Raw genomic sequence first — 27,758 nt, 5'->3', positions numbered from 1 at the left:
TCCATAGTGATGCATACATCCAAACAAACGTCTCTGGAATGTTATAAATGTTATCGCTGACCAGAGACTATGTGACGTGAACATTGTGTAAAAATTGTGTTGTGGTGTAAACAAGCAGTTCTTGCATGTGTAGCGAAAAGAACGAAAAAAAATGAGTGGCACTATTAAGAAATTCAACAAAACTAAAAATGGGAGAAAGATTAAATTATATAAGAAAAAGAAGGGAGTGGCAAAAACGGAGGACCAAGAAATACAGGAAATTCAAAGCGCGTATTCAGACGTAAGTATAAACTTCATTTTAAGGATTAAGGTATGAACTCTTAATCTGTCAGGAGTACATGTGTCGAAAATCAGTCACCATGATGTAAAAAAACGAAATTGAAAACATGATTGGCAAACGTAAATGTTTGACATTGCGTACCCATGTGGCTCTATCGCAGCCATGCCTTTGCTCCAGTTTTTATCGCACTGTTTAGAACTCGTGGTGGACGAATGAAACAGTGTAAAAGAATAAAGAAAGATACAACAGACGCACAGAAGAATTTCCAATTGGCGTCTTAACGTGGCCAATGGCAGCTATTTGTATTTGCCGATATATTCCGATATGAAATACAATAAACTTCTAGAGTTTGAAATGAAATCGTACATCTTTCGTATTAGCCCCCATACACATATATGACCGCAGAATAATTCAGTGTATTCAGATTTACAGTGATGCCGGTGAAGTTTTCTTAGCGTATGGCTATGTGTTGTACTGCAGTGTAACTGAGCTCATTTCTTACCACATTTCTTTTTAATTTGATTCGTCAGTGTTTGCGTTTGCTGTGATTGTTTGTAGATCTGAGTTATAAGTTTTACGTTTATTACAGGATATTCTGAAGAGCATTATTTCCGAGCTACTCTGTAGTCTGTGGTAGAGGGTACACACTGTCTCTTAATTCACTTTTAAACTGACCTTTGCAAGTGAGAAAATGTCATTGATTACCCCTACCAGTGTTGACAATACACTATACCAATGTGAGAGATGTGTCTCACTCTTCTTGTAAGGGGGTGTAATAAAATTTTAAAGAACAGTGTCTTTTATGATGTAGGCTCCTCAGCACTGCTCTTTTAGACCTTTATCAGGCAAGAGAAGTTGAAGGTGATCTCACAAAAGAGCAAGACAATTTGTTACGATGTCTTGTGAGGTCCAAGAGCATAGAAGAAATGCAGTGCTTGCACTACAAAACAGATATTCTACATTCCTGAAAGCTTCATTATTAAAAATCCCAGAAAGAATCAAGAAGCATACTACTTTCACTTACATAGGCTTATATCGTAAAATCAAGATGATTTTGAAATGGTGAGGTCGTTTGCCGTCATTCATTCTTGCAATGCACCATTCTTTTCTTGAATTGAACAGGCTAGGGGAAATAAAGTTTGTGCATGAAATATGCTCCACCACACACCACAAGATTGTTTAAAGCATGTAAATGTTGTTGCTTTAGTGTTTCACTCTTAGAATTTCTTGGCACTATATATGAAGAAAAAAATAGGTATTTAATGTTAACTGAGAAAACGATGACTTTCAGTCACAGTGTTCCTTAAAAGTTGCTGATAGGCCACGTTTAATTGGTGTAAGTACAAAGGTTCTCATATGGATACATTGTCTGTTTCATTTACAAATAACATGGGTATTTATGGCTCTGATACACTTCAATGAAATATGCTGGACTGTTGATCCTGAAGGCTACACCACATTGAGAAAACACTGTCAGTTAGATGTTCTTAGTTAGTTTCATGTTCCAAGGATCACTTACAAATTAGTTTCTTAATATGGGTACATATTTATAAGTTTTATTTTTGTTTTTTGTTTGTCGTTATTAAATATACAGCAGGAGTTAGTAATTCCTACTCACCCTGTTTTGCACATTACATTCTTCTACAAAAAAGGAGTTGTCAAGGAGAAACTTTTTCAGTTTGTTTCCAAATTCTACTTTGTTGTCAGGCATTTCATGATTCTGGATCAGTGATCAAAAATTTTAGTTGTAGCACTGTGCACCTCTTTTTATGCAAAAAACAGTTGCAATGTGGAGTAACAAATGTCAAAATTCTCTTCTGGCATTGTAATTATGTACATCATTGTTTGTTTTTTACTGAAATGTATTATGTACAACGAACTTCATGAGGGAATAAATATACTGTGAAGCAGTAGTCAGAAAGCCCAACTTCTTAAACAGATGTCTACGTGATTATGGTGGGTGAGCACGTGTTTGAGCTACAAAGAATTTCCTTCCTAAGGGTGAGTTATCCCAGAACATATGACATTATTGAATGAAAATATCCAAAAAAAGTCAACTTACTCATTATATCTCCCCAAGATTTGCAATGATTCTAAGTGCAAATGTGGCCGAACTAAATTGTTTTTAGAGCTCTGAAATGTTCTTTTTCCAGTTTAAATTCTCATCTGTATCGACACATTACAATTATGATGTACTACCCTATTTATTATTTCCTCACCATGTGTTACACTTATTATTGCTGTAGTACCTCTGGATGGGCAAAACTATATTGTGTCATTTTAAAATAAAGAGTGAGACCATTCACACAAAACCAGTCAATGATACTTTTAAGAACCCTGCTTATCATTTCTTCTACAGCTATGTATGTATGCTTGGATTGATTACAATGCTGGTGTCATCCACGAGAATAACTAATTCTGCTTGCTGCATATTAGATGAAAGATTGTTTACAGATATGAGGAACAACAGTGGACCTAAGATAGATCTTTCAGGAACCCCATATGTTATTTCTGCCCAGTCAGAGTTACGTCCCCAGACTATATTAATTGAGTTACTAAGAACAACTTCCTACATTCTTTTGGCTAGATATAACCTTATCCATTTGGTGACAATATTATGTTCCATAAAAACTCAGTTCATGTAGGAAAACATTGTGGTTCTCACAGTCAGATACCTGAGATAGGCATGTCCTGGGTCAACGGAGGCATCTGATCCCACCCTTCTGCTATGACCCATGACATAAGGGTGTTGTAGTGTGTGACATCATTACGGCGCGGAGTTTAGTTTTTTGAGTAGATGCGTTTATAGATGTTGTCTTGTTGTATTACGGCACAGAGTTCAGTTTATGAGTTGGTTGTGTTTGTAGATGATGTCTTGTGATTGATAATTCCCTCTGGTGTGTGTGTGTGTGTGTGTGTGTGTGTGTGTGTGTGTGTGTGTGTGTGTGTGCTATGTGGTGTACTGGCTTCATTTGAGCTTTGATGTTGGCAGAATGGAGTTGTTGGCATTGTCTGTGGCTGAAGAATTGAAATTGGTTTCAGTGAGTTATTGTTTAAATATTTTTTTATGTGTTTGTCGTTTTGATAGGATTTGTTGGTTTGCATTGTTTGTGGTGTGGTAAAAGACATTTAATTTATTATGTGGCTTCTTTTGTTAGTTGTGGATATGATTATGAAGTACAATTGTGGGAGGTTGCGGGCAGAGGAGGGCGAGGACATGATGTTGTTGATAAAGTTTTTCCAGATGTTGAGATTGATAGCACAGATTGTCAGATGTAGTGTCTGCAGAGAAAATATGAGGTTGGCGAGAGTTCTGGCGTCTCGGGGCCAGGGACTGTCAAATGTGGCGGTGTCGAAAGGACAACCTTTGGCACTCCATCAGACACAGTATCTGGTTCGAGAAATCTAGGTTTGCCATTAGAGTGATTTTTTGATGACTTATTATTTTTGTTATAGGTCATCTATCAGTTTTTGTGCGCATGAGACTGGAGTGAGTAAGAGGACAGTGTTAGATTGGTTTTCTTTTTGTAGGGAAGTGTGTTCAGAGTATCTGAAGTAGAGGGGTAACTTTGGTGGGCCGGGGGTGGTGGTTGAGATAGACTAATCACAATTTGGGAAGATAAAGTATGGTAGGGGTAAGTCTCCGATTGGTTTATGGGTGTGGGGGGGCTGTTTTTTTTTGGGGGGGGGGAGTTTGTGGATTCTGTTTTCAGGGTCTTGGAGGGATGTACTAAGAGGGAATTGCTGGGGTTCATTGAAGAGCATTTAGAGGAGTGGAGTATTGTAGTGTCAGATGCTTTTTCGTCATACAGTGGGTTGGGGAAGAGGGATTTTGATCATTTAGTTGTAAACCATAGTTTAGAATTTAAAAATTATGAAACTGGGGCATGTACTAATACAATGGAGGTGTTTTGGCAGGTGGTTAAGTCAGTCATAAGGAGGAAGCGGCACTCTTCTAACCTGCAATCTCATTTACATGAGTATTGCTGGCAGAAGTGTGTCCCTGGGGATTATTGCAGTTTTCACATTTTTTTGAGGACAGTGAGTAAGACGTACAGGCCAAGAGTGGTTAGTTGAGGGACTTTGGTGTGTGTGTGTGTGTGTGTGTGTGTGTGTGTGTGTGTGTGTGTGTGTGTGTGTGTGTGTGTGTGTGTGTGTGTGTGTGTGTTTGTTTGTTTGTTTGGGCGCGCGCGCGTGTTCGATTGGGGTGGCCAACCTAGTGTGTAGCACCGGAATTTCTGGTGGTAAGTGGTAGTTATTTGTGGGTCTATTGTTCACAAGTTGTGATGTTTTGTGGGGATTTTGATGTGTTGTAGGTTTGGTTATATTTATCGCAGTTGTTGGTACTTGGTTTTTTAGTATTGTCAGCTGTGGTTGACCTATCTAAGTCAAGAGAAATGTTGGATTCCAATCTTTGTCATTGTGGCTGTATGTGGTTTGGTATCGTCAGCTGTGGTTGAACTATATAGGTCAAGGGAAATGTTCGATTCCAATTTTTGTTATTGTAACTGTGTGTGTTTTGGGATCATGAGCTGTGATTGACCTATATTGCTCAAGGGAGGTGTTTGATTCCAATTTTTGTCATCATAGCCGTATGTGTTTTGTTATTGTCAGCTGTGGTTGGCCTATGTAGGTTAAGGGAAGTGTTAGATTCCAGGTTTTGTTGTTTTAGCTGTTGGTTTTGTGATATCGATAGTTGTTGTCCGATTCCAATTTTTGTAGTTGTAGGTGTTTTTTTGTGGTATCGAGACCTGCGGTTGAGCTATATAGGTGAAGGGAAGTGACCGATTCCTGTGAATCTGTGGATCTTGTTGGTGTAGTGGAATGTGGACACCAGTCCCCACTTCCCAGCCAGAGAAGCATAAATCTTCTTCAGCTCCTCTCACCAGGAAGGGATCACTTGGGTCACTCCCTTCCCAGGTTTCTTCTAGTGGGAAGGATGACGCCCTCCAGTGGCTGAAGTGCCCAAAAGCAGCTGGTTGTAGGGCTTCACAATCCTCCTCAGTCCCGGAGACTGAATCAATGAAGCCCTCCCAGTGAGAGAAACCCAAGGAGCAGCGAGAAAAGTCCAAACCGAAGACCCCTAAGACCAAGGAAATGTTGGTGGCATCCCCACCACTGCTACCTACAAGCTGTGCGTCTGGGGATGAGGTGGAGATTCTGGTGTCCGCTGTGGACCTAGATCTCGCCAGACCCTCAGGCACAACGGATATAGGCGGCTCAGGCAATAAGTCAGTGGCAGCATGTGATCTTGAGGCGTAAACTGCCTCACTGAATGTTCTATGCCTTCCCAGTCTCACTGTGTCATCCTCCAGTGGAATTGTGGCTGTTTTTTCCACAGTCTGGCTGAGCTACAGGAACTGTTAAGCTTTACATCTGTTTTCTGCATTGCCCTCCAGCAAACTTGGTTCGCGGCAATGCAGACCCCTGCCATCTGCGGCTCTAAGGGATATTACAGGAACCATATCGAATATAATCGAGTATCAGTTGGAGGTTGCGTTTATGTCCTAAACATCTCCTGAAGCAGTGGCTGTCAGAATAAGGATGACACAGGAAATAACTGTCTGCCATGTATATCTTCCTCCAGATGGTCCAGTAACCCTGAATGTATTAGCTGCACTGATTGATCAACCCCCTATACCTTTCCTACTTTTGGGAGATTTTAACGCCCATAACCCCTTGTGGGGTGGCACCGTGCTTACTGGCCGAGGCAGAGATGATGAAACTTGACTACCTCAGTGCGACCTCTGCCTCTTAGATACTGTGGCCGCCACACATTTCAGTGTGGCTCCTGGCAGCTACTCGGCCATTGATTTATCCATTTGCAGCCCAGGACTTCTCCCATCTATCCACTGGAGAGCACATGACGACCTGTGCGGTAGTGGGTAGTGATCACTTTTTCATCTTCCTGTCACTGCCCCAGCATCAGGCCCACTGATGCTTGCCCAGATGGGCTTTAAACAAGGCAGACTGGGAAACTTTCACCTCTGCAGTCACCATTGACTCTCCCTCATGCGGTAAATTCGATGTGATGGTTGACAACAACAATCTTTAATGCGGCGGAAAACATGATCCCTTGCTCTTTAGCGTGCCCCTGGTGAAAGGCGGTCCCTCAGTGGTCACCGGAAGTCGCTGAGGCAATTAAGGAGCGTTAGCGAGCTCTACAGCAGCATAAGCAGCACCCTTCCCTGGAGCACGTCATAACCTTTAAGCAGATCTGCGCCTGCATTCGCCAGCTTATCAAAAGACGGAAGCAGTATTGTTGAGAGAGATACGTCTCGACCAGTGGAAGCCATACGTCACCTTCCCATGTCTGGACGAAGATCATACGTCTTTTTGGGTACCAGACCCCTACAGGTAACCCTGACATTAACATTAATGGCATGTTGTCTACCGATGCAAATGCGATTGCTGAGGACTTTGCTGAGCACTATGCTTGAGCTTCTTCGTCGGAAAACTACCCCCAAGCCTTTCGCACCCTCGAACGGTGGATGGAAAGCACTAGTTATGTGACATCTAAATGAGTATTGTTTGTGGATTCAAACAGGTAAATAAGTTTGGAAGGTAGGAGACGAGATACTGGCAGAAGTAAAGCTGTGAGACCGGGCGTGAGTTGTGCTTCGGTAGCTCAGATGGTAGAGCACTTGCCCGCGAAAGGCAAAGGTCCCGAGTTCGAGTCTCGGTCGGGCACACAGTTTTAATCTGCCAGGAAGTTTCATATCAGCGCACACTCCGCTGCAGAGAGAAAATCTCATTCTAGGTAAATAATAGATAATGTTCCTCTTCACAGCATAAAAGTATCATCTTTGTTCACTGTGTACTCTACTGTAAGAAAATAACAAACCTGGTCTTATACAAACTAATAATTGTGTACACTTATCTGGAAAGTACTGTATTTGTGTGTTGATTATATGTCAGCCAGGATTTATAAGCATCCCCGTTATATTTGTGACTCAGACAGCATGATTAACAATATACGTCAGGCACAAGTAGAAAGTGAAGGATCAGCAAAGTTTCTGGTAAAAATATACAGGCCTCAGCTCTGTTGCTGTTACCGCTATGAAACGGCGGCAGATGAAACAATAATGGAAGTATAACAACTTGTAATGCAATGGACAAGGTTATTATAAGCACCGAATACGGAGCATGATTTATATGTCACAAGGACCTGTTTACGAAAACGTTATAATTCAGATCTTTCAATTTGTTGTTGTGGTTGCAATGAGATAATTATTTCATCAGAAATGATGATAATCAAAAGTTATTGCTATCATAAAATTTTGTACGTCTAGCCACAGGGAAAATCTGATGTGCTAATACACAGATTCAGAAGGAAAGACCACTTTAAAATTAAAGAGGTACTTTTCCCCTTTACAATAATGTGTTTACATTGGCCCAAACCTAATTAGTCTAAAAGATATGAAAATTAAAGATCTTACCTGGTTCAAATTTTCAGCACCAGTTACAGCCAAACAAAACTAAATTTCCTGGATATGTTAAGATACTTTTGATTGCCTGATTTTTCTGAATCCACTGGCACTCATTTAACAAGCAAGAATCCCTAATTAAAAATTACTACATTTTCAATAACTAAATTTAAATATAAAAGATGGGCACCGTGATCATAAACTTGCGATTCCCAACTGCATAAGCATCAATTAGTACTGCGTATTTTAATACATGCTGCTCATGAGAAATAATATATTAAACAAAATATAATGAAAAAATCAATAGTCAATAAAAGATTAACTATCTGACATACAATTTGTAAACTATTATAAATTAACACAGATCAGTAATATCACGAAGGAAGTCTTTATAAGGCCAAAGCTCATGCCATTTCAGTCATAGGCACAGAAGAAAATGAAATTTCAATATATCTACAAATTGGACTTACCGATGACATCAGCCATTTACCATTTTAAGGAAGAAAGGAACAAAAACAAACCTACACGAAACTAAGACATTAGTAACAGTTTGCCACAAGAAAGACAAGAGTACAAACAGAAAAGCATCAAGACAGGAGCAACAATAAGCCACAAGAAAAACAGGAACGCAAATAGAAAAGAAGAATAATTCAAATACAGATCAGTAATCCCATATTCAGTTTTAGAGGAGTTTTCCTTAATTGCGAGGCTAATGCTGGGACTACATGCATACCCTCTGACAACACAATTGCTGGAGCAAATCGAAGCAGGTAAAGAAAGGAATTATAACAAACAAGAAGAATCAAACAGAACATAGGAAACCATAAATGGAAGAAGGAAAAAAAATGAAAAAGAGTGCGAAAGAACCAAGAAAAGTGAAAATATCTTCACCTCCCCAAACAATAAATAAATTGTGTCGAAACAGAATAACCAAAACCCATGTGTGAAAAGAGCCCATGATCTCCCATTAACCCAGTCTCTCCCTTCGTCACGGAGCATAAAAAGTAGAAGAAAAATAAAAACAAGAAGAATAAATCTTACTTAATTTTTTGTTCAGTTTGTTACCGCCTGCATATAGTGCTAATCTTGCCTCTGTCTTTGTTCAGTTTAACCTCGGGACACTTTAATGCTAAAATTTAGATTTGTTTAATCAAGTCTTTGTGGGTACACTTTACAGGCAAGAGCTGTACCCGTTGGTATCTGTCTACCTGAGGAAAGTTAGTGGTTTATTAACCGCTGTGTGCCATATTTACTAAACTGAGAGTGAAGCAATTTTCGATCACTTCACTGTGCTCTTTTACTTTCTGATGAGATAAGAACTATTAACCTCCAGATATGTCTATACTAATTACCTGCTTGTAAACATCAGAGACTGTAAGAGACCTGGTGAGACTGGCAAAATTCCTATCTTGAACTTATAAAAGAAGCTTCTGGCTATTTACTTTAAGGATAGACCCTACGACATCACTTTCTCGCGGTTATACAGTGAAACTGCGCAGCTACGAAGGCTTATACCATGTATGTTTAGTTATGTGACAGGTTGAAATGTCCCTCATGGATTTGGTACTCAGGTGACATCCACTGACTGCTCCACATTCAAAGTCACTGAGTGCTCCTGACTGCCTCATTCTGCTGTTACCACTTCTCTACTAACAACACATTATTCCCTACCTCCATTTTTGTTGGCAGGTCTGCCTCTTTGTGACATCTGCTATTTAGTCCCACCTTACATAGGAGCAGGCCTCTGCACACTTTTGATAAGATAGTGTAAATATGAAATGACTATGAAGAGAAAATAAAACTCATACAGAGGCATACTAACAGTGACTGTCACTGCACACCATTCAGAAATGGAAGAGGAAAAATGGGACGGGGGGGGGGGGGTAGAGTGTCGGAAGTTTCATGCGGCGTTAGCGAAATGCAGGAAGATCTGCAGCGGATAGGCACTTGGTGCAGGGACTGGCATCTGACCCTTAACATAGACAAATGTAATGTATTGCGAATACATAGAAAGAAGGATCCTTTATTGTATGATTATATGATAATGGAACAAACACTGGTAGCAGTTACTTCTGTAAAATATCTGGGAGTATGCGTGCGGAACGATTTGAAGTGGAATGATCATATAAAATTAATTGTTGGTAAGGCGGGTACCAGGTTGAGATTCATTGGGAGAGTGCTTAGAAAATGTAGTCCATCAACAAAGGAGGTGGCTTACAAAATACTCGTTCGACCTATACTTGAGTATTGCTCATCAGTGTGGGATCCGTACCAGATCGGGTTGACGGAGGAGATAGAGAAGAACCGAAGAAGAGCGGCGCGTTTCATCACAGGGTTATTTGGTAAGCGTGATAGCGTTACGGAGATGTTTAGCAAACTCAAGTGGCAGGCTGTGCAAGAGAGGCTCTCTGCATCGCGGTGTAGCTTGCTGTCCAGGTTTCGAGAGGGTGCGTTTCTGGATGAGGTATATATTGCTTCCCCCTACTTATACTTCCCGAGGAGACCACGAATGTAAAATTAGAGAGATTCGAGTGCGCACGGAGGCTTTCCGGCAGTCGTTCTTCCCGCGAACCATATGCGACTGGAACAGAAAAGGGAGGTAATGACAGTGGCACGTAAAGTGCCCTCCGCCACACACTGTTGGGTGGCTTGCAGAGTATAAATGTAGATGATGATGATGATGATGATGATGATGATGATGATGATGATGATGATGACAGTGGTATCAGAAGTACCATTGGCCTGGTTTACAGAATACAGATGTAGATAAAATCCTTGGTGAGTATTTGGATGGAGCTAACTGATTAAGTTCGAACAATGGTTGGCAAAATTACACTTCAGATCATTCTGACTGCCTTTTGGGACATCATAATTGAGGGTGCTCAGAGTATGACACTACAGTATCTAACAGAGTGGTTATTTTACTGTTTTACGAAAAAGAGTTCATTTCTAAGAGAATCCTATCTCTCAACCTGAGTGCAATGTGTTTTGTAGCAGTTGGGTGATGTGTGTTCTCTGCAGTAATGAGCTGATGTTACCCACTGTCTTATTTGTGTTTCGTTCCAAGTCTTTCACAATAATATATGTATCACCAACAAACAAGGTGCCTCTTTTTTTTTTTTCAGTCATGTTTAGGAATAGGTCACTGATATATATCAACGAAAGCAGTCTACCTGTAAGAACAGGTCTTTGTGACATATAAATCATGCTCCGTATTTGGTGCTTATACAGTATTGATAATTTGCGTGGCAGGTGATTAAAGTAAGAATTTTAACATCAGAATTTTGAAAAGAAAATTAGCAAAAATTTTGTATAGACTGTAATACAAGAAAGAAAAGTGCACACAAAGTAGGATGGTAGGAGTCAACCTGCTTTATCACAAAGCCTTTTAAAGCTGTCAACAGTCCAGCTAGCACAGTGATGGCATGTAGGGAGATAAAAAGAATGGGGTACAGTGATCAAGCAACTCCTTGTAAGCCACACATTTCAGTAGTCATTATTATGCTATGCTTGAGGTGGTGTAAAGAGTTAGGGCACTAGACAATGGATGACAGGAGACTAGTGGTTTGGAATGTCAAATCATGGTATACCCTGTGGCAATCTGATCTAAGGGACTGGGTTTGCCAAATGCGTGGAGAATGTTCCTTGTCGCTATGTCTAGTGCCAACAGTGAAGTACATAGAAGGTGACATTATGGTGAAGTGTTGATTTTTGTGGTGTCGTTATTGCTCTTAAGAAAATGCTAAATGTGGAAAGAAGTGAAGTTATTTTACAGCATTGTGTAATGTGGTAGATGAACAGAATGGAAATGATTGATCTTCGTGACAGTGCACCCTGTCATAGGGCAAAGTCAGTGAGGCAGTGTTTTGTGGACAATAACGTTCCTGAAATAGTCTGATGTGCCCAGAGTCCTGACCTTAATCCAATAGAACACCTTTGGGATGAGTTAGAATGTTGATTTCGTACCAGATCCCAGCAGCCAAAATCACTGCTTTATCTGGTTTCACTCTTGAGGAAGACTGGGCTGCTGTTCCTCCACAGATTTTTAGACATCTTGTTGAAAGTGTCCCCTGCAGAGTGCAAGCTGTCCTGAAGGCAAAGGGTTGACACACCCAATATTAATGTCCGCTAATATGTGTCCTGTAACTTTTTATCAGTTAGTGTAAGTGGGAGGCAAGATTACACTGGAAATATACAGTCATGGAATTTTAACTGTAAGCTTCTCTATGAGGCCCCGTGCATCTCTTGCAGTGTCCGGTATTCAAGTTCTAAAGATGCAGACAAAAACAGTTTGCAAACTTTTCCGTTTCAGAAGTACTGTCACCCTTTGGCTGGGAACTAATGAACATCTGCTAAAGCAACTGAAAAGCAGTGAGCAAACTTCAAACTGCTTTCGCCACGTAGAGGAGGCATGGAGATGCAGACAGGTACATTGCTAAACATTTAAGGGGCTCCGGAACGCCCTATACTTGCAATGTTAAAATAACGCTTATAAATTACATCTTTCCTCACAAAGTATTTGAGGTAGGAAGTTGAACTTTTTACAGATTATTTATTGGAATATGGGCTACAACTTAACACAGGGATTTTACAAAATTTTAGTTCAGTTATTAAAGATGATTTTTTTTCCAATTGTAATGAAAATTCACAACATTTTTTTGCAATTTTTTATTTATATATTCAAAAATATACAGTTTTTTGGAAAAAGGCTGTGTTAAATTATGCAGAAGGTACTGTGTAACATTTACTGAAAGTTTGAAACAAATATGTTTGGAAGATCCTTAGAAAACATGTAATTAGTATGAGAAAATAAAAGTTTTGGGAATCGAGCGACAAAGATTGGATTAACTTTTTAGTGCATTCCAGGTCCATAGGATGGATTATCTTCATCCTCTGCAAACTCCTCCTCCAGCTTCCTCTTGTTCCTCCTCCTGTTTACTCTTGCTTGTATTTCTAGACTCTTTTCAGCCCTGTCTGCAGCCCGAAGACATTCCTTGTCTAAAGCAAGCATCGCTCGCACCATGTTAGAACCTATCTTCATTCCCATATTTCTAAATACCTTGCACCTTACAATGTTGCCATCATTGAAAGTCGCAACAGCATCATACACACCAAAGTGAAGTGTTTCTATTCCAACAAATACAGTCTTGGGGATTCTTGACCATATAACACTATTTACACTTTCATTGGGGTTTTGAGTTTTTCCGTGAATACACTTTTTCAACAGTTCAGGTGCTGCTAAGTCTCTGAAAATAGGTTTTATCACCTTCATTATTGCATGAGGCAGACTATGCTTATGAGTGTACACTTCACCAGTTAGCAATCCTTTGTTATATTTACACCAACTGTCTTCTTCTTTGGGACACAAGCTATGTTGGGGATTTTCATCGGTTGAAGAAATATGAAATAAGAGCCCAAACAGCCTTCTTCATTTCGTCGACACTTTGTGTATTTTGCCTCATAGCCATTCCATAATAGTTCTGTATTTTGTCAATTACACTGTCAGTTAACCTTCCCTTCCCATCCAACCCTTTACCATCACTGAGTTTTTGTTTTTTGTACAAAGCTTTCAGTCGCCGAAGTCTTGTTCCCATTCGCTTCTGTACGTGTCCAATACACTCAAATTTCTGCACTACAACATCATCACCATAGGGCTTCAGTCCTTGAACATGTTTGAAACTTTTAGAATCACCGTCACCAAGGTAATTAACATATCGCACTTTATCGCACGCCTCAGAACGCTGGAATATACTGGCAACACCAGCCACTTCCATTCCTCCACTACTGCCACTATAGTTAGCTTTGCAATTATTTTCATGTGTACCTTTATATTTTTGTGGACATCTACAATACTTTGATATTACTGCTACATCTAAAACTTTCCCTGTATACATACTGGTGGCAGATACTACACCATGAAGAGATGTGTGTCCCCGTTTATGCCAGGTACCATCGAACGCTGCAGTCAAATCTCTGTTACCATTATTTTCCATTACTGCCTCTTCCACAGTGCTCTTCATAGATTCTATACAGACATCTTCTACTTTAGACCCTATTAATTTATTATACGTCGTAAACTTGGTTGGGGGATTTGGAAGATTCATGATGCCACAGAAAATTGCACCTGCAGTAGCACCCTTACCAACTGAACGCAAGGAATAAACAAATCTAATGTTGTGTTCGTAGATTTTGCTACCATTTTCTTCAGTTGCAGTTACTGCAACACTGTTCCAAAAGGTGGTCATGTATGAACACTTATAACATTTCAGTTGTATTTCACTAGCAAGTCCTACGTGCTTTATTATGGAGAGTTCCAGACCAACTTCACTACAATGAATACATCTTACACAGTTTGAAAAAATTTCTTTGAGAACCGACATATCAAATATTTCATTCACATCCGATTCGCCCATAAAACATTCATAGTTTTCACTCATTGAACCAAGCTTCTTCTGTGAAGTATTTTCTTTCCCACTTTGACTGCTATGGGCAGGTGTACTTGAGAGGTTAGGTTCACTCACTTGGTTATCGTCTATATTGTTTACAGTAATAACACATACCTTTGGCTTTCCAACATTTCTCCTTTTCTTAAAAGCCTTCAGAGGATTTCTAATAACTTTACTTTTACTCATTATTATACTTCAACAAAACAGAGACTCAAGAAACAGAATTAATTACGAATATTTTCGAGATAACAACAGAGTAAATAAACATGAAACAATCGACAGTCACACCAGCGATATATATTGAACCATCACAGGTTAGCCACAACACATACTTTATCTCACATCACTAAAATGTACCTGATGAACACGGACGTTAATAATAACACCATTTGACAGCAGTTTAACAGCGCCACAGTGGGTCACGCCCATGTAGAACACATTTCAAAAAAAATTTAAAAATAGTTGTAGTCTTCGGAATTGAATAAATTATATATCTATTAAAAGGTAATAGTCTGCAGATTCAGAAAACGCAAAAAAGTAAAAATTGAACTTTTCATGATTTTGAGCCTTTCTGGAGCCCCTTAAGCTATTGGACAAAAAGTCCTCCTTCGGAAACACACACACACACACACAGAGAGAGAGAGAGAGAGAGAGAGAGAGAGAGAGAGAGAGCTATTGCCTCCAGCTGCTGGGGCCAGACTTTCCGTTGTTTGCTATGCTCATATACAAGTTGTAAACTGCAGTCTATAGATGTTGCAGAATAAAGGTCAGACAATGTAAGAATTATAAGAAAATTGTCCTTCTCATATTCCCCTGCTCCTCATCTGAAATTAGTGAAATCAGAATGTGGAATAATTTTTTGAATGTTATTGTGTGAGTTGACCAATTGATTTAGAGAATTTACTTGCATCCCGGAGCAACAGACATCAAATCCCTAGCTGACAAGAATATTTTTTTCTCTGGCTTCTTTAATTCAGTTAAAGAAAATGCTTTGATGGTCCCCATGAAAAAAAACACAGAGTTTCCATTCTCAGTGTTGTCAAATCATACTTCACCCTCCAGGTACTCTATTGCCCTACATCTACATGATTACTCTGCAATTCACATTTAAGTGCTTGGCAGAGGGTTCATCGAACCACAATCATACTATCTCCCTACCATTCCATTCCCGAACAGCGCGCGGGAAAAACGAACACCTAAACCTTTCTGTTCGAGCTCTGATTTCTCTTATTTTATTGTGATGATCATTCCTACCTATGTAGGTTGGGCTCAACAAAATATTTTCGCATTCGAAAGAGAAAGTTAGTTACTGAAATTTCGTATATAGATCTCGCCGCGCCGAAAAACGTCTTTGCTGTAATGACTTCCATCCCAACTCGCGTATCATATCTGCCACACTCTCTCTCCCCTATTACGTGATAATACAAAATGAGCTGCCCTTTTTTGCACCCTTTCGATGCCCTCCGTCAATCCCACCTGGTAAGGATCCCACACCGCGCAGCAATATTCTAACAGAGGACGAACGAGTGTAGTGTAAGCTGTCTCTTTAGTGGACTTGTTGCATCTTCTAAGTGTCCTGCCAATGAAACGCAACCTTTGGCTCGCCTTCCCCACAATATTATCTATGTGGTCTTTCCAACTGAAGTTGTTCGTAATTTTTACACTCAGGTACTTAGTTGAATTGACAGCCCTGAGAATTGTACTATTTATCGAGTAATCGAATTCCAATGGATTTCTTTTGGAACTCATGTGGATCACCTCACACTTTTCGTTATTTAGCGTCAACTGCCACCTGCCACACCATACAGCAATCTTTTCTAAATTGCTTTGCAACTGATACTGGTCTTTGGATGACCTTACTAGACGGTAATTACAGCATCATCTGCGAACAACCTAAGAGAACTGCTCAGATTGTCACCCATATCATTTATATAGATCAGGAACAGCAGAGGTCCCAGGACGCTTCCCTGGGGAACACCTGATATCATTTCAGTTTTACTCGATGATTTGCCGTCTATTACTATGAACTGCGACCTTCCTGACAGGAAATCACGAATCCAGTCGCACAACTGAGACGATACCCCATAGGCCCGCAACTTGACTAGAAGTCGCTTGTGAGGAACGGTGTCAAAAGCTTTCCAGAAATCTAGAAATACGGAACCAACTTGAGATCCCCTGTCGATATCGGCCATTACTTCGTGCGAATAAAGAGCTAGCTGCGTTGCACAAGAACGATGTTTTCTGAAACCATGCTGATTACGTATCAATAGATCGTTCCCTTCGAGGTGATTCATAATGTTTGAATACAGTATATGCTCCAAAACCCTACTGCAAACCGACGTCAATGATAAAGGTCTGTAGTTCGATGGATTACTCCTACTACCCTTCTTAAACACTGTTGCGACCTGCGCAATTTTCCAATCTGTAGGTACAGATCTATCAGTGAGCGAGCGGTTGTATATGATTGCTAAGTAGTGAGCTATTGTATCAGCGTAATCTGAAAGGAACCTAATCGGTATACAATATGGACCTGAAGACTTGCCCGTATCAAGCGATTTGAGTTGCTTCGCAACCCCTAAGGTATCTACTTCTAAGAAACTCATGCTAGCAGCTGTTCGTGTTTCAAATTCTGGAATATTCCATTTGTCTTCCCTGGTGAAGGAATTTCAGAAAACTGCATTCAATAACTCCGCTTTAGTGTCACAGTCGTCGGTAACAGTACCATTGGCACTGCGCAGCGAAGGTATTGACTGCGTCTTGCCGCTTGTGTACTTTACATACGACCATCATTGATGGAATGTTAAATTCTCATCTTTTTCCTGCCCCACCTTTTTTTAATATCATTTTATTACTGGTATGGAATGATGGACAGAAATAGTATTTCATTTGTTATCACAAGTGGGAGAGAATTACTTTATAAACTACTTAGGGGGCTTATGTTGTTTCGCGTTTTAATGATATTTTCTCTTTTACAGATTGATACATCAAAAATAAATAGTTTCAATGATTTTCCACTCTCTCACCGAACAAAGAAGGGTCTGAGAGATACTGGATATGTAACACCAACAGAAATTCAGCGTGAGAGTATTGGGCCAGCTCTCAGAGGCCTTGATATTCTGGGTGCGGCGAAGACAGGAAGTGGGAAGACAGTAGCATTTTTAGTCCCGGTATGTTTCAGTTGTGTGTTTGTTGTAAAATTGTTAAGCTCTGAATGTACACTTCTTCGTGTATCTGGTAACGTGTGAACAAATTTTTTATTTTATTTTTTAAAAATTGTGTTTATTTTTATTTCCATGCAGAATTGAGTCAAGTAGTTATAGGGACAGTGTCACTGTGCTCCAAATATAGTGGAAGATGATCATTTATTGCATACATAAAGTCTCATAAAACATAGTTTATATAGTATCCAGTGTGATAGCAGTGATCTAACTTCCTAACATCATGATACTGTTTAGCATCCATTTTTCATTATTATAAATGCTTCATTTTTATTGTTGCAGAAATATCTCATCAAAGTATGTCATTATTGGGTGTACAATTTGAAAGCAAAATGCTTTTTCAGAAAATTTCTCTTAAGAATGATAGTCTAAAAATACAAGGGTTGGAACTTAAATAGTGGCAAATATTTATTCACAACCAATACAAAAGAGTTACATGTTTGCACTTACATGTTTGCATCTGTTACTGTCCTTTAAAGTAGTCACCAGCGTTGTGTAGAACCCGTTGCCAGTGATGTGGAAGGCATAGTATACCATTAGCAGAACCTGTTCTGTCGATGGTGCAAATGGAGCGGTCTAAAGTTATGGTGATTCTCGTGAACAACTGTGATGGTGTTATCATAATGCATTACGTTCCTCCATGGCGGACCGTCAATGCACAGTATTACTGTTCGTTTTTGGAGCATCACCTGTGACCAGCTTTGTGAAAGAAGCAGCAACACTTTCTGCACAATCCACCCATCATTTTGCATGACAATGCGTGGGTGTATACAGCGCAAGCTGTGGCTGCTCTGTTCTGTCGATGGGACTGGGAAGTACTGCACCATCCACCATACTCCCCGGACATAAGCCCTTGTGACTGTGATTTGATTCCAAAGATGAAGGAACCACTTCGTGGCATTCGCTTCAGAGCTGTTCCAGAGATTCAAAAGGCAGTAGACGGCTCCGTTCGCACCATCAACAGAACTGGCTCTGCTAACAGTATACTGCAGCTTCCACATCGCTGGCAATGGGTTCTACACAACGCTGGTGACTACTTTGAAGGACAGTAACAGGTGCAGACGTGTAACTCTTTTGTATCAGTTGTGAATAAACAGTTACCACTATTTAAGTTCCAACCCTCGTGCATAGTTCATAGACCTTTGTGAATTTTGTTTCTGATTGAAACCTCCAGTTCAAGTCTGGTGGTGAATAGTGAACACAACTCTTAATCAGAGTAGAGTTTTTTATTATGTCCCTTAACATCAGAAAAATTCAGTGACTTGATATTACACCTGGAAACATGCATGAAAAAGCTACTGAAAAACAATAATGGGAATTCCTGGATGAAGGAAAGGCAACCACTCACCTATAGCACACAAATACTCAAAACACCTATCAGTGGATTGCTAACATCATGTCCTTGCTTGCCATTTTCAGCTGTACCTGGAGCATGGGTGAGTTCACATCTCAATGAGGTGGACAGCTCCTGTGCAATTTGTCTCACTAATTTTCTCTGCAAGTAGCTTGAATGTATGGTGAACTGGAAGCTGTGTTGGTAACTTGAGTCTTAAGGTCTTTTGGTTCATCCCATGGCAATTTTTGCCAAGGCCCTGTTGCTGCTGACTGTTTGGTCTCCTATCCAGTCAGCTTTTGCCTGATGTCAACAACTTGTCACTATCTTTTTCGACTTACAAAGTGCTTATGATACGACATGGCATCATCACATCCTCACTATGTAAGAGTGCGGTCTCTGTGGCCCATTCCCGATTTTTGTCACAAGGTACAAGTTGATGCTTCCCGCAGTAACCCCCTTCCCCAACAATATACAAGGCAAATTGGTGCTGCAGGGCTCTGTATTGAATATGCTGCTTTTTCTAGTGGCTTATAAAAAGTTTAGCTGCAGCTGTGGGGTCTGCAGTGTATGCTGATGATTGCACTTACTATTTCTCCTCCACTTTTAGTGTTGGTGGACACTGCAGGATGCCGTACAAAAGACACAGTTCTGGGCTCTCGCCCATGGCTTCCAGTTTTCCTCCACCAAGACATGCATTATACAGTTCAGTTGCTGTCATACTGTCCGTCCACAAACAGAACTCAACCTTGACGACTAATTGCTCAATGTGGTGGAGTCTTATTGCTTTCCTGGTCTGGTTGATGAAATCTCCCCACTTTCACCAGCTTAAGCGAATGTGCTGATCACATGTTAAACTTTCGCTGCCTCAGTAACACCAGTTTGTGTGCAGACTGCTCTACACTTTGGCAACTTTACAGAGCTCCGATCGTATTCTGTCTCGATTATGGGAGCATGGCGTACAGCTTGGCATCATCTTCAGCATTGCGGATGCTGAACCTAATACACCGTTGTGAAGTCCGACTTGTGACAGGTGCCTTTCGGACCGACCCTGCGAACAGCCTACTTACGGAGGCTGGTATCCCTCCACTATAGGTGGCAACTGTCGCTCAGTCGTGTGATACACATTCGCTACTTCCCTGATCGTGTCCTTTTTCCTGGTAGGGATATCCACCTCCCACAACAAAGGCCCAGTATCGGACTCACAATTGCCGTTTGCATATATGTGTTTGCTCTGAATCAAACTCTCCCACTGTCATTCTTGTCAAAAATCGCATACGTCACCGTGGTGTGTAACCCTTCCTCAGATCTGCCTGCACGTATCCTTTAGACGAAAAGACTGTCGACCTCATAGTCTTTCGTCGACTGTCCGTGATGTATATAAGGGTTTGTAAGTGGTATACAAAAAAAACTCTATGGTTGACGGATGAACCAATTTTGCATTGCTCCCTTCCAAATGGATGCAGTGTATTTACTGCATAATTGGTGGCCATTGCCTGAAGCCCTCAGTCACATTTTTTGTTGCACCGGCAAGATGATCTACGTCGGCAGTAATTTGCTGAGTAACCTTCAGGTCATTGACCGGTACTATCCTTGACACTCAGTGATTGCGATTATCAGGAACTCCTCTCTGACCTCTATCAAGCTGGACTGATGGTAATCTTTGTCTGAACCCCAGGTCACATCAGAATCCCACGGAACAAACGTGCTGACTGATTGGCAAAGTCGGCTTATGAGAAGCCAACTACGGTGATGGGGTACTAGAACTGGACCTTCACTCGACTCTGTGCCAGCAATTGTTAGTAGATTGGTGTGCCTCGGTTTCTCCGAATAAACTGCAAGCGGTAAAGGGGACCATGACTGTGTGGCAGTCTCGCCTCAGTGCTTCTCGCAGGACATCTACTTTTCTGTCAACTTCCCGTTGGCCACGCGCGGCTGACGGACGGTTGAATTCTGTGTTGTGAAGATCGGCACTGTTGTTGGTATGGTGCCTGGCTCACATCCTACTGGACCTCCCTAATTTGGCCAGTTTACAGTGAAACCCTCAACTTGCTGACACACAGCCTCCAGAACTAGAGGGATGATGCCAAAGCAGCTGATCTGGTTTTGTATTTTACCTGTGAAGGTGGTTTCTACTCCTCCTCATGAGATAAGGCACATTGGCCCCATCGCCAAGGGGTGCCCGTCACGTGCTCTGACCTGAGGGCCCCGTGGCTGCTCTCGCTCGGTGGGCTGGCCTGTCTCCTGCCCTTTCCACCTTTTTAATTCTTATTATTCTTTCACATCTGTCATTGATTTACTGTGTTGTCGTCATTGTTCTCTTTCCTGAGGCTTCATCAACTTGTCTGCATTGTTCCATATTATAGCAATTAATAAAATTTCATTTATTTGTTAGTACACAAAATATTTTGATTTAGCCCACATTGCTGTACAATAGGCTGTTCCGACACTGGTCGTGGGTCACGGAAACACTTGAGCCACTGTTAGTTTTCCGGGTGTGGTGTAGGCTACCTGGCAGGCAACCGTGTTGTGTGTATTCTGTATATGCACGAGCCGTGTGACCGCTCTAGCCCGTAGGCATTTGGCCGAGGCTGTACAATCGTGTAGACCTGACTGTCTGTATATTAGCTGTTTGCCTACCACTGCCTGCAGGGACCTGGATCACAGCCTCTGGGCATTTGAGCTGTAAGCCTCCTATATAAGATTAGACAATTCAGAACACAAGATGATGCTATTTTTATGTCAAAATTGCCAATTATTACTGTTTTATGCTTAATGATGAGAAATTTGCCATTGCTGATAACTAGTGACCAAGTCATTCAATGAGAGAAATTTTCTGTACATGTTGTTTGATCGAAGCAGATTTTAATTGTATGAGAAGGAAAATTCAGTTGAAAAAACTATAAAATTATGAGACAGAAAAGCTGGCCAGTACTTATTTTCATTGGTGAGATTCTTAGTATTGCTAATAGACACAATTAGACGTGTTTATTGGTGTTACTGAGAATTTTGCCTGTGAAGGTATGTAGTGGCCCAGTCGTTCGAAAATACTTTTCGTGCTTTGCTCAGTTACATTGCTGGTTGTGTACTGTATTGGATCACACTGGGATTGATCAAAACAATTAATATTTTATGTTCTTTGTTGGAAGAAGACATTCCAATCGTATCCTCTTGTTTATTTGATTAAGTCGATTACATTAGCTGATGCCTTGTATGTTTGTCGCATTGAATACAATATCCGTACACCGATGAGCCAAAATATTATGACCACCTGCTTAATAGCTTGTTTGTTTGTCTTTGAAGTGAAATAAATCACTGAGTCTTTGTATCAGGGATCCAACTGTTTGTTGATGGGTTTGTGGAGGTATGTGGCTTCAGATGTCTATGCACAGATTAAGTAATACATGTAAATAATGAATCGCCGATTTGTGTACGTGGTGACGGTGCTCGATAGTGACCCAGATTTACATCAGACGAATTTGGTCACCGAGACATCGACGTGCATTCACTTTAATGCTTATCGAACCACTGTCGCACAATTCTGGCTCTGAGACATGGACAGTTATACTGCTAAATGATGACATCACTGTCAGGGAAGACATCAAGCGTGAAGGGATGCGGGTAGTTTGCAGCTGTCACAGTATCTTCAGTTACTACCACAGGTCCTATGCAAGCACAGGAGAAAGTCTCCCATAGCATAATACTGCTCCCACCAGTCTTTGTCAGTGGTGCACTGCACATTTCGAGCAGCTGTTCACTTCGATGACAATATTTGTTGAGACAACCGTAGACAGAGTGTATCAAAAATGTGATTCACCCGTAGAGCTGACACATTTCCATCAATTGACAGTCGAATCCCAATGGTCCTATGCCTACTGCAATTGTTATTGATGATGCCATTGGGTCATCATGTGAACATGTAGGTTTGGTCGACTGTGAAGCTCCATTCGACAATGTATGATGAATGGTGTACTCCAAAGCACTTATGTGTGCAGCATCATTGTGCTCTTTTGGCGGAGATGCCACAGATCACCATTTATTGTACTTTACAGAGCAGACAAGTTTCCAAACCCCATGTTCTGTGAATAGTCATGGATGTTCGACCATGTAACGCCTAGTGGTAGTTTCACTGTCCTATATTTTTCTGTAGATGGTCATGACAGTAACATGTGAACATTCAAACAGCTTCACTGTTTTTGATATACTCGTTCACAGGCTCTGCATAATAATAATCTGCCCTTTGTCAAAGTCGCTTATCTCAATGGATTTCCCCGTTTGCGGCTCATATCTTTGCTATGGTGATCCCCCGTCTGTGTCTGCTCCACTTACATACCTTTGTTACTGCGTCACATGCCCGAGTGCTTGATTCTGCAGTTCTAATATCTTCTTTGACAAATCGTGTCACCTTCACTGCATCATTTTATCATGCAGGTCTTCGGTGTGCCAGATTTCAATTCCCCTCCTTTGTAGAACTGTTAGTCCTTTGAGCATCAGACAGTTGCAGAGTCATTTACCTCTGAAGTAATGACAGTCACCAACATAAAAAGGCATAGCTGTGAAACTTTCATCTAATAAATGAGCTATTGTGTTTAGCTATAAGTATTTCAGAAAAGAAAGAGGATTACAGCAGAAGCTACCCTTATACTAGATCTTTGTGTTTTTACAGGTGCTAGAAAACCTGTTTTGTCACCAGTGGACACGGCTCGATGGTCTGGGAGCCCTCATCATCACACCAACCAGGGAACTTGCCCTGCAGATATTTGAAACTCTACGTAAAGTTGGCCGTTACCATGATTTCTCTGCTGGGCTTATAATAGGTTTGTATGCCAGACATTAAAATTGGCTTATTTATAGTAAGTTAGAATACTTCTTTCACTGTACTCTTCAAACGAGCTTGAAATGGTAAAACAGGCATGTGAATCTTCAACAGTTGAACTGTTCTTTGGACACTATTTATAGTAAGAAAGAATTTTTGTCTGGCAAAAAATTTCTCGTTGGAGTCAGTTAATAAGATATTATATAGCCCCTTTTTATACTCGTGACTTATTTATGTGGTTAAAAGATGAGACTATTTTACCTCAATCACCAGACTCTTGAGTCAGAGAACTAAAGTAAATCTTCTTTCATATTACTTTCAAAATAATATTTTTCTCAGTGTGTGGTATGTTTAAATATGTGATTCAGACCCACATTCCACCACCAAAATTTAGGTTTCACACAATTTTCAAGTGTGTTTAAATAGGACACAATTGCAGAACCTCACAACTTTGTCTGGACCATTAGAAAGAATTCATAGGGATCATTATTCTCTGGTTTACTATTGGCACTTCTGTTGAGAAGGGTAAACATTGCAAAACACTAAACCAGTCATAAATTTGGTAGACTTAGAGTCGATTTTGTAAAGCTGTTGACCTTACATTAATTCAGAAAATGACTTCGGGTTAAACTGAACTAAAAAATCTAGATTGTATGAACATTAATCTCATGGTATATCATTGTGAAGTAGGATCATCTTTGACTGGAGAAATTTCACCAATTAAGTTGAGTTTGATTGCAACTGTCAATTTACAATGTAGTGGCAGTGCACAAATACAAATTAAAGATAAACAAATAAAAAGAAGTTATTAATACAAAAATGTCAGGTAAATGTGAATATTCTATTCTCACAGTGCTAAGCTTGAAATATGTTTTTAGATTTGTAAGGTTAGGCTAAGAAATTATTGGATATGTAAGTAATGAGTGAGTGAAGCTGTTAGCAGTTCTTGTACACAACTCTTAATTAATGTGATTAGTGTAAGACATATTATAGAGACCTGAGTGGTGATGTAAGAAAGGGAAATTAGAAATATTTGCAGTGAAAAGTTAAATACTTGGAATGCAACAGTAGCCAGTGAGAATTGGACACCTCTTACAAAAATGCTCTCTCAGCTTGAGTAGCAGTAACTACACAATTAACATCAAATTTCCAACTACAAAATAAGTACTTGAGCTTCTATGACAACTGCACACGATGATGAACATGGAAGGCAAATGTTAATTATCAGGCCGTGCTTGAATGGTTGCATTTTGGAATACTGTTCAAAGGATCTCAGGTTGGGTACCAAATTAGTTCTCAGAACTTTTTTTCCATTTGGCTTTTCTTTTGCTTCTTGCAGTATTTGTTGATGTGCAAAATGCCAGTTTGTGTAAGTTAAATACTTAGAGTAAAACTAAGTAGTGCAACAGTTACTATAGCTGCAGCATTTGGCTTACATAATACAATGTAGCACTGAGTGCATGGATGAGGGGCCTGAAACAGATGACACTGTATTTGTTAGTGTCCGTGAAGTCCATGAAGAAATACCAGTACCAGTGGAAAATGAAACTAACAGGAGCCACAGAGGCAATGGGGTGGGGGGTGAGGGGGCAGAGAGAGAGAGAGAGAGAGAGAGAGAGAGAGAGAGAGAGAGAATAAGAATATGAATACGAATACCTCCATGGCAGGTAGAAAACTGTGTACTGCACCAACCTTTAGACACCAGCTACCTTGTAGGAAATGTACTGTATGAACAGGCTCTAACAGCACCTCAGTACATAGGTGAAAATCAACGTCAGACATTGTAGCTCACTCTCGTAATAGTACAATAAGTTGTGCTGACAAGACCTTGCCTGCACTCAACAACATTATCTGTGTGACTTGAAATAATTGTCTTTACTAACACAACGATATCACATAAGATTTGATATTCAGCTTCTCTTGCTATAAATCACACTACAGCTCACTACATCACCATGTACGAAAGGATGGACACAGTAACACTTTTCATGGTATAATGGAATCAGTGGTAGCTATCTGGATATTAATTACAACAATGCATCTAACTATCAGTTTTCGCTAGGTTTGAAAGATAAACTACCACCAAAGCTAGTATCAATCACCAGAAAAATACTAAAAGCCAGAGTCTGTGGGGAAGTAGGAATGATATATTTATCAATAACAGCAACTTATAGGGAAGCTAACTCTGTGTGTTCGGACAACACATCAAAATGCTTTCTCAATGACATAGGTACCAGAAACGACAGCTTTTGAACATAACTGATGAATATGTCCTACAGATCCGTTCCCCTTGTAGTTGCTCCTCTTTTAAAGCTTCAATGAATAATCTTATATACAAGCAATCAGTGTGAATGTATAAATTTTTACATAAATTGGTAAATACGTTCACAAGGCCAAGATATAATTTAATATTGTTTATCTTTCGTTGTCAGCCAACAATAACCTCTGTAAGTAGTGGTGTGCAACAACGATATCCTGGACTCTATTGAAATTTTATCATAATAAACTATGTCGTCAATCTCAAATGTTCGGAATTAAATGGAATAACTTTTTGTTTATAGTTAATGCTTTTCAGTAAAACACAAACTTGCTTTTCCTGTCTAAATAAAGATTAATTATCTTTCTTTTCATTGCAAGTTATTAACTGAAAAATACTTTTCCACTTCTTTAGGCTTTTAATTTCTTTGAACTTTGCTTTTACCAATATGCCATTCTTTTACTTTATTGGCCTTTGGATTTAGTTTGATACGAAAAGATATATTCGAGATATTAGTCTGCTTTGAAATAAATTTTTCAAAATTTTTCTTGTAATAGTTTGTGCCTAAAGGACAAGTCGGGTACCGACATTACAGCTTAAAACAGTTAATTGTTTATTTCCTGCCATTAATCCATTTACAGCTATAAGTCAGCGTTTTACTTAATGAGTACTGGTTCTTTATTCAAAACCGCACATAGTGGAAATGTAATATAAAAAAATAAATAAAATAACCTGAGTGTCACTGTCACTTTTTAACTATATGAACTTAAAATAATCAAACAAAGCTCAACCACTTCAGGCATTGACTTCCGCGACTTGCTGATATTTAAAATTAAATACACAGCACTCGATGATCTCTTTTTAGAGAGAATTAGTGTGTTCCCTAATAAATGGTTCTCGACTTGTCATTTAGGGATAAGGGGAAAAGCTATCAAATTCTCAATAAATAACTATTACCTAGACTTCTCTTTAATATAGACTACACATTCAGTGCATCCAATGAGATTTCCGGAATTTTCTATATTACGACACTCATGCCAAAGCTGCACAATAAATCCTAACCAAACATCGCTAAGTCACTGTTGATGAAATAATCACTTTCTACACAAGCCTATAATCTTCACAAAATATCTTTCTAAATGACTTAGAATTGTTTTTAACATACTTAAGTTCTATCCATATCACAGACTAATTCATGTATCTTACATGTGAGCCAATCTCATCATATTCTTGAGGTAATCTCTCTTGAGGCTCACTATTAAAACAATATCTAGATGCTGAACTGAAATTCTAAAAGGACAAGCCAAGAACCATTCTCTGTGAACAAACATATCATGCTAATTCCCTCTTTAACAATAAGTGTTTCTTCTTAACAGTTACCGGCAATGGTTTCTAGTGATCAGCTGCTCTGTAGCTGTCATCTTTGCCACACATCGTGATTCAGCAGTCAGCTGGGCATTGCAAACTCGCAGACTTGACAGACACAGCTATTCTCGAACATTAACTGTTATGTATCTACAACCTTTTAAGACAAAAAAATATAAGGAAACTTTACAGACCTCTTAACAAACTCTTTATTCACTCAAAACTTCAAAGTTGATAATAAGTTGAGGTGGTATTAACAAGTCCTGCACTTGTTCATCTTCGCTACTTTGAAACACAGCTCTTCTAATGAACAAGTGCTTGTTACTTTTGAGGTATGCATTTTAGAGCACATGTTTACTGGACAGAGCTTACAGTAGAATAGATTTGTTTCACAGTATCGAAGCTCAAGAATTGTTCATAGGTCTTAAGGTATGCATTTTAGTGACCATGTTTACTTTCTTTCTTTGATTCGAGTGATCATTCATGTCATATCCCTGAATGTTGACCATCACTTCTGAAAGACGTTGTATAACAAGGCTGATTTCACACGTGGCCATGCCTTTTATTGAGTAGGAAATTCCTGTGACTGAACTGTGGTAGGAGGTGTGCGGATGTT

The 27,758-nt window shown here is 39.9% G+C and overlaps 1 protein-coding gene across 1 annotated transcript in view; it reads left to right on the top strand.

The window, feature by feature from the left end:
- Positions 1-71: 71 nt before the first annotated feature.
- LOC126199057 (probable ATP-dependent RNA helicase DDX10) overlaps positions 72-27,758 on the top strand; it is a 99,200-nt gene continuing 71,513 nt past the window's right edge. Inside the window, exons 1-3 of the mRNA XM_049935768.1 lie at positions 72-280; positions 17,129-17,320; positions 23,371-23,521. Coding sequence (XP_049791725.1) covers positions 152-280; positions 17,129-17,320; positions 23,371-23,521 — 472 coding nt within the window. The 5' untranslated portion in view covers positions 72-151. The remainder of the gene's footprint in view (positions 281-17,128; positions 17,321-23,370; positions 23,522-27,758) is intronic.

This window comes from Schistocerca nitens, chromosome 8 (assembly GCF_023898315.1).
Source record: "Schistocerca nitens isolate TAMUIC-IGC-003100 chromosome 8, iqSchNite1.1, whole genome shotgun sequence".
NCBI lineage: Eukaryota > Metazoa > Arthropoda > Insecta > Orthoptera > Acrididae > Schistocerca > Schistocerca nitens.
Note: the sequence above shows the minus strand (reverse complement) of the source record. Positions and strands in the feature narration are given on the sequence as shown.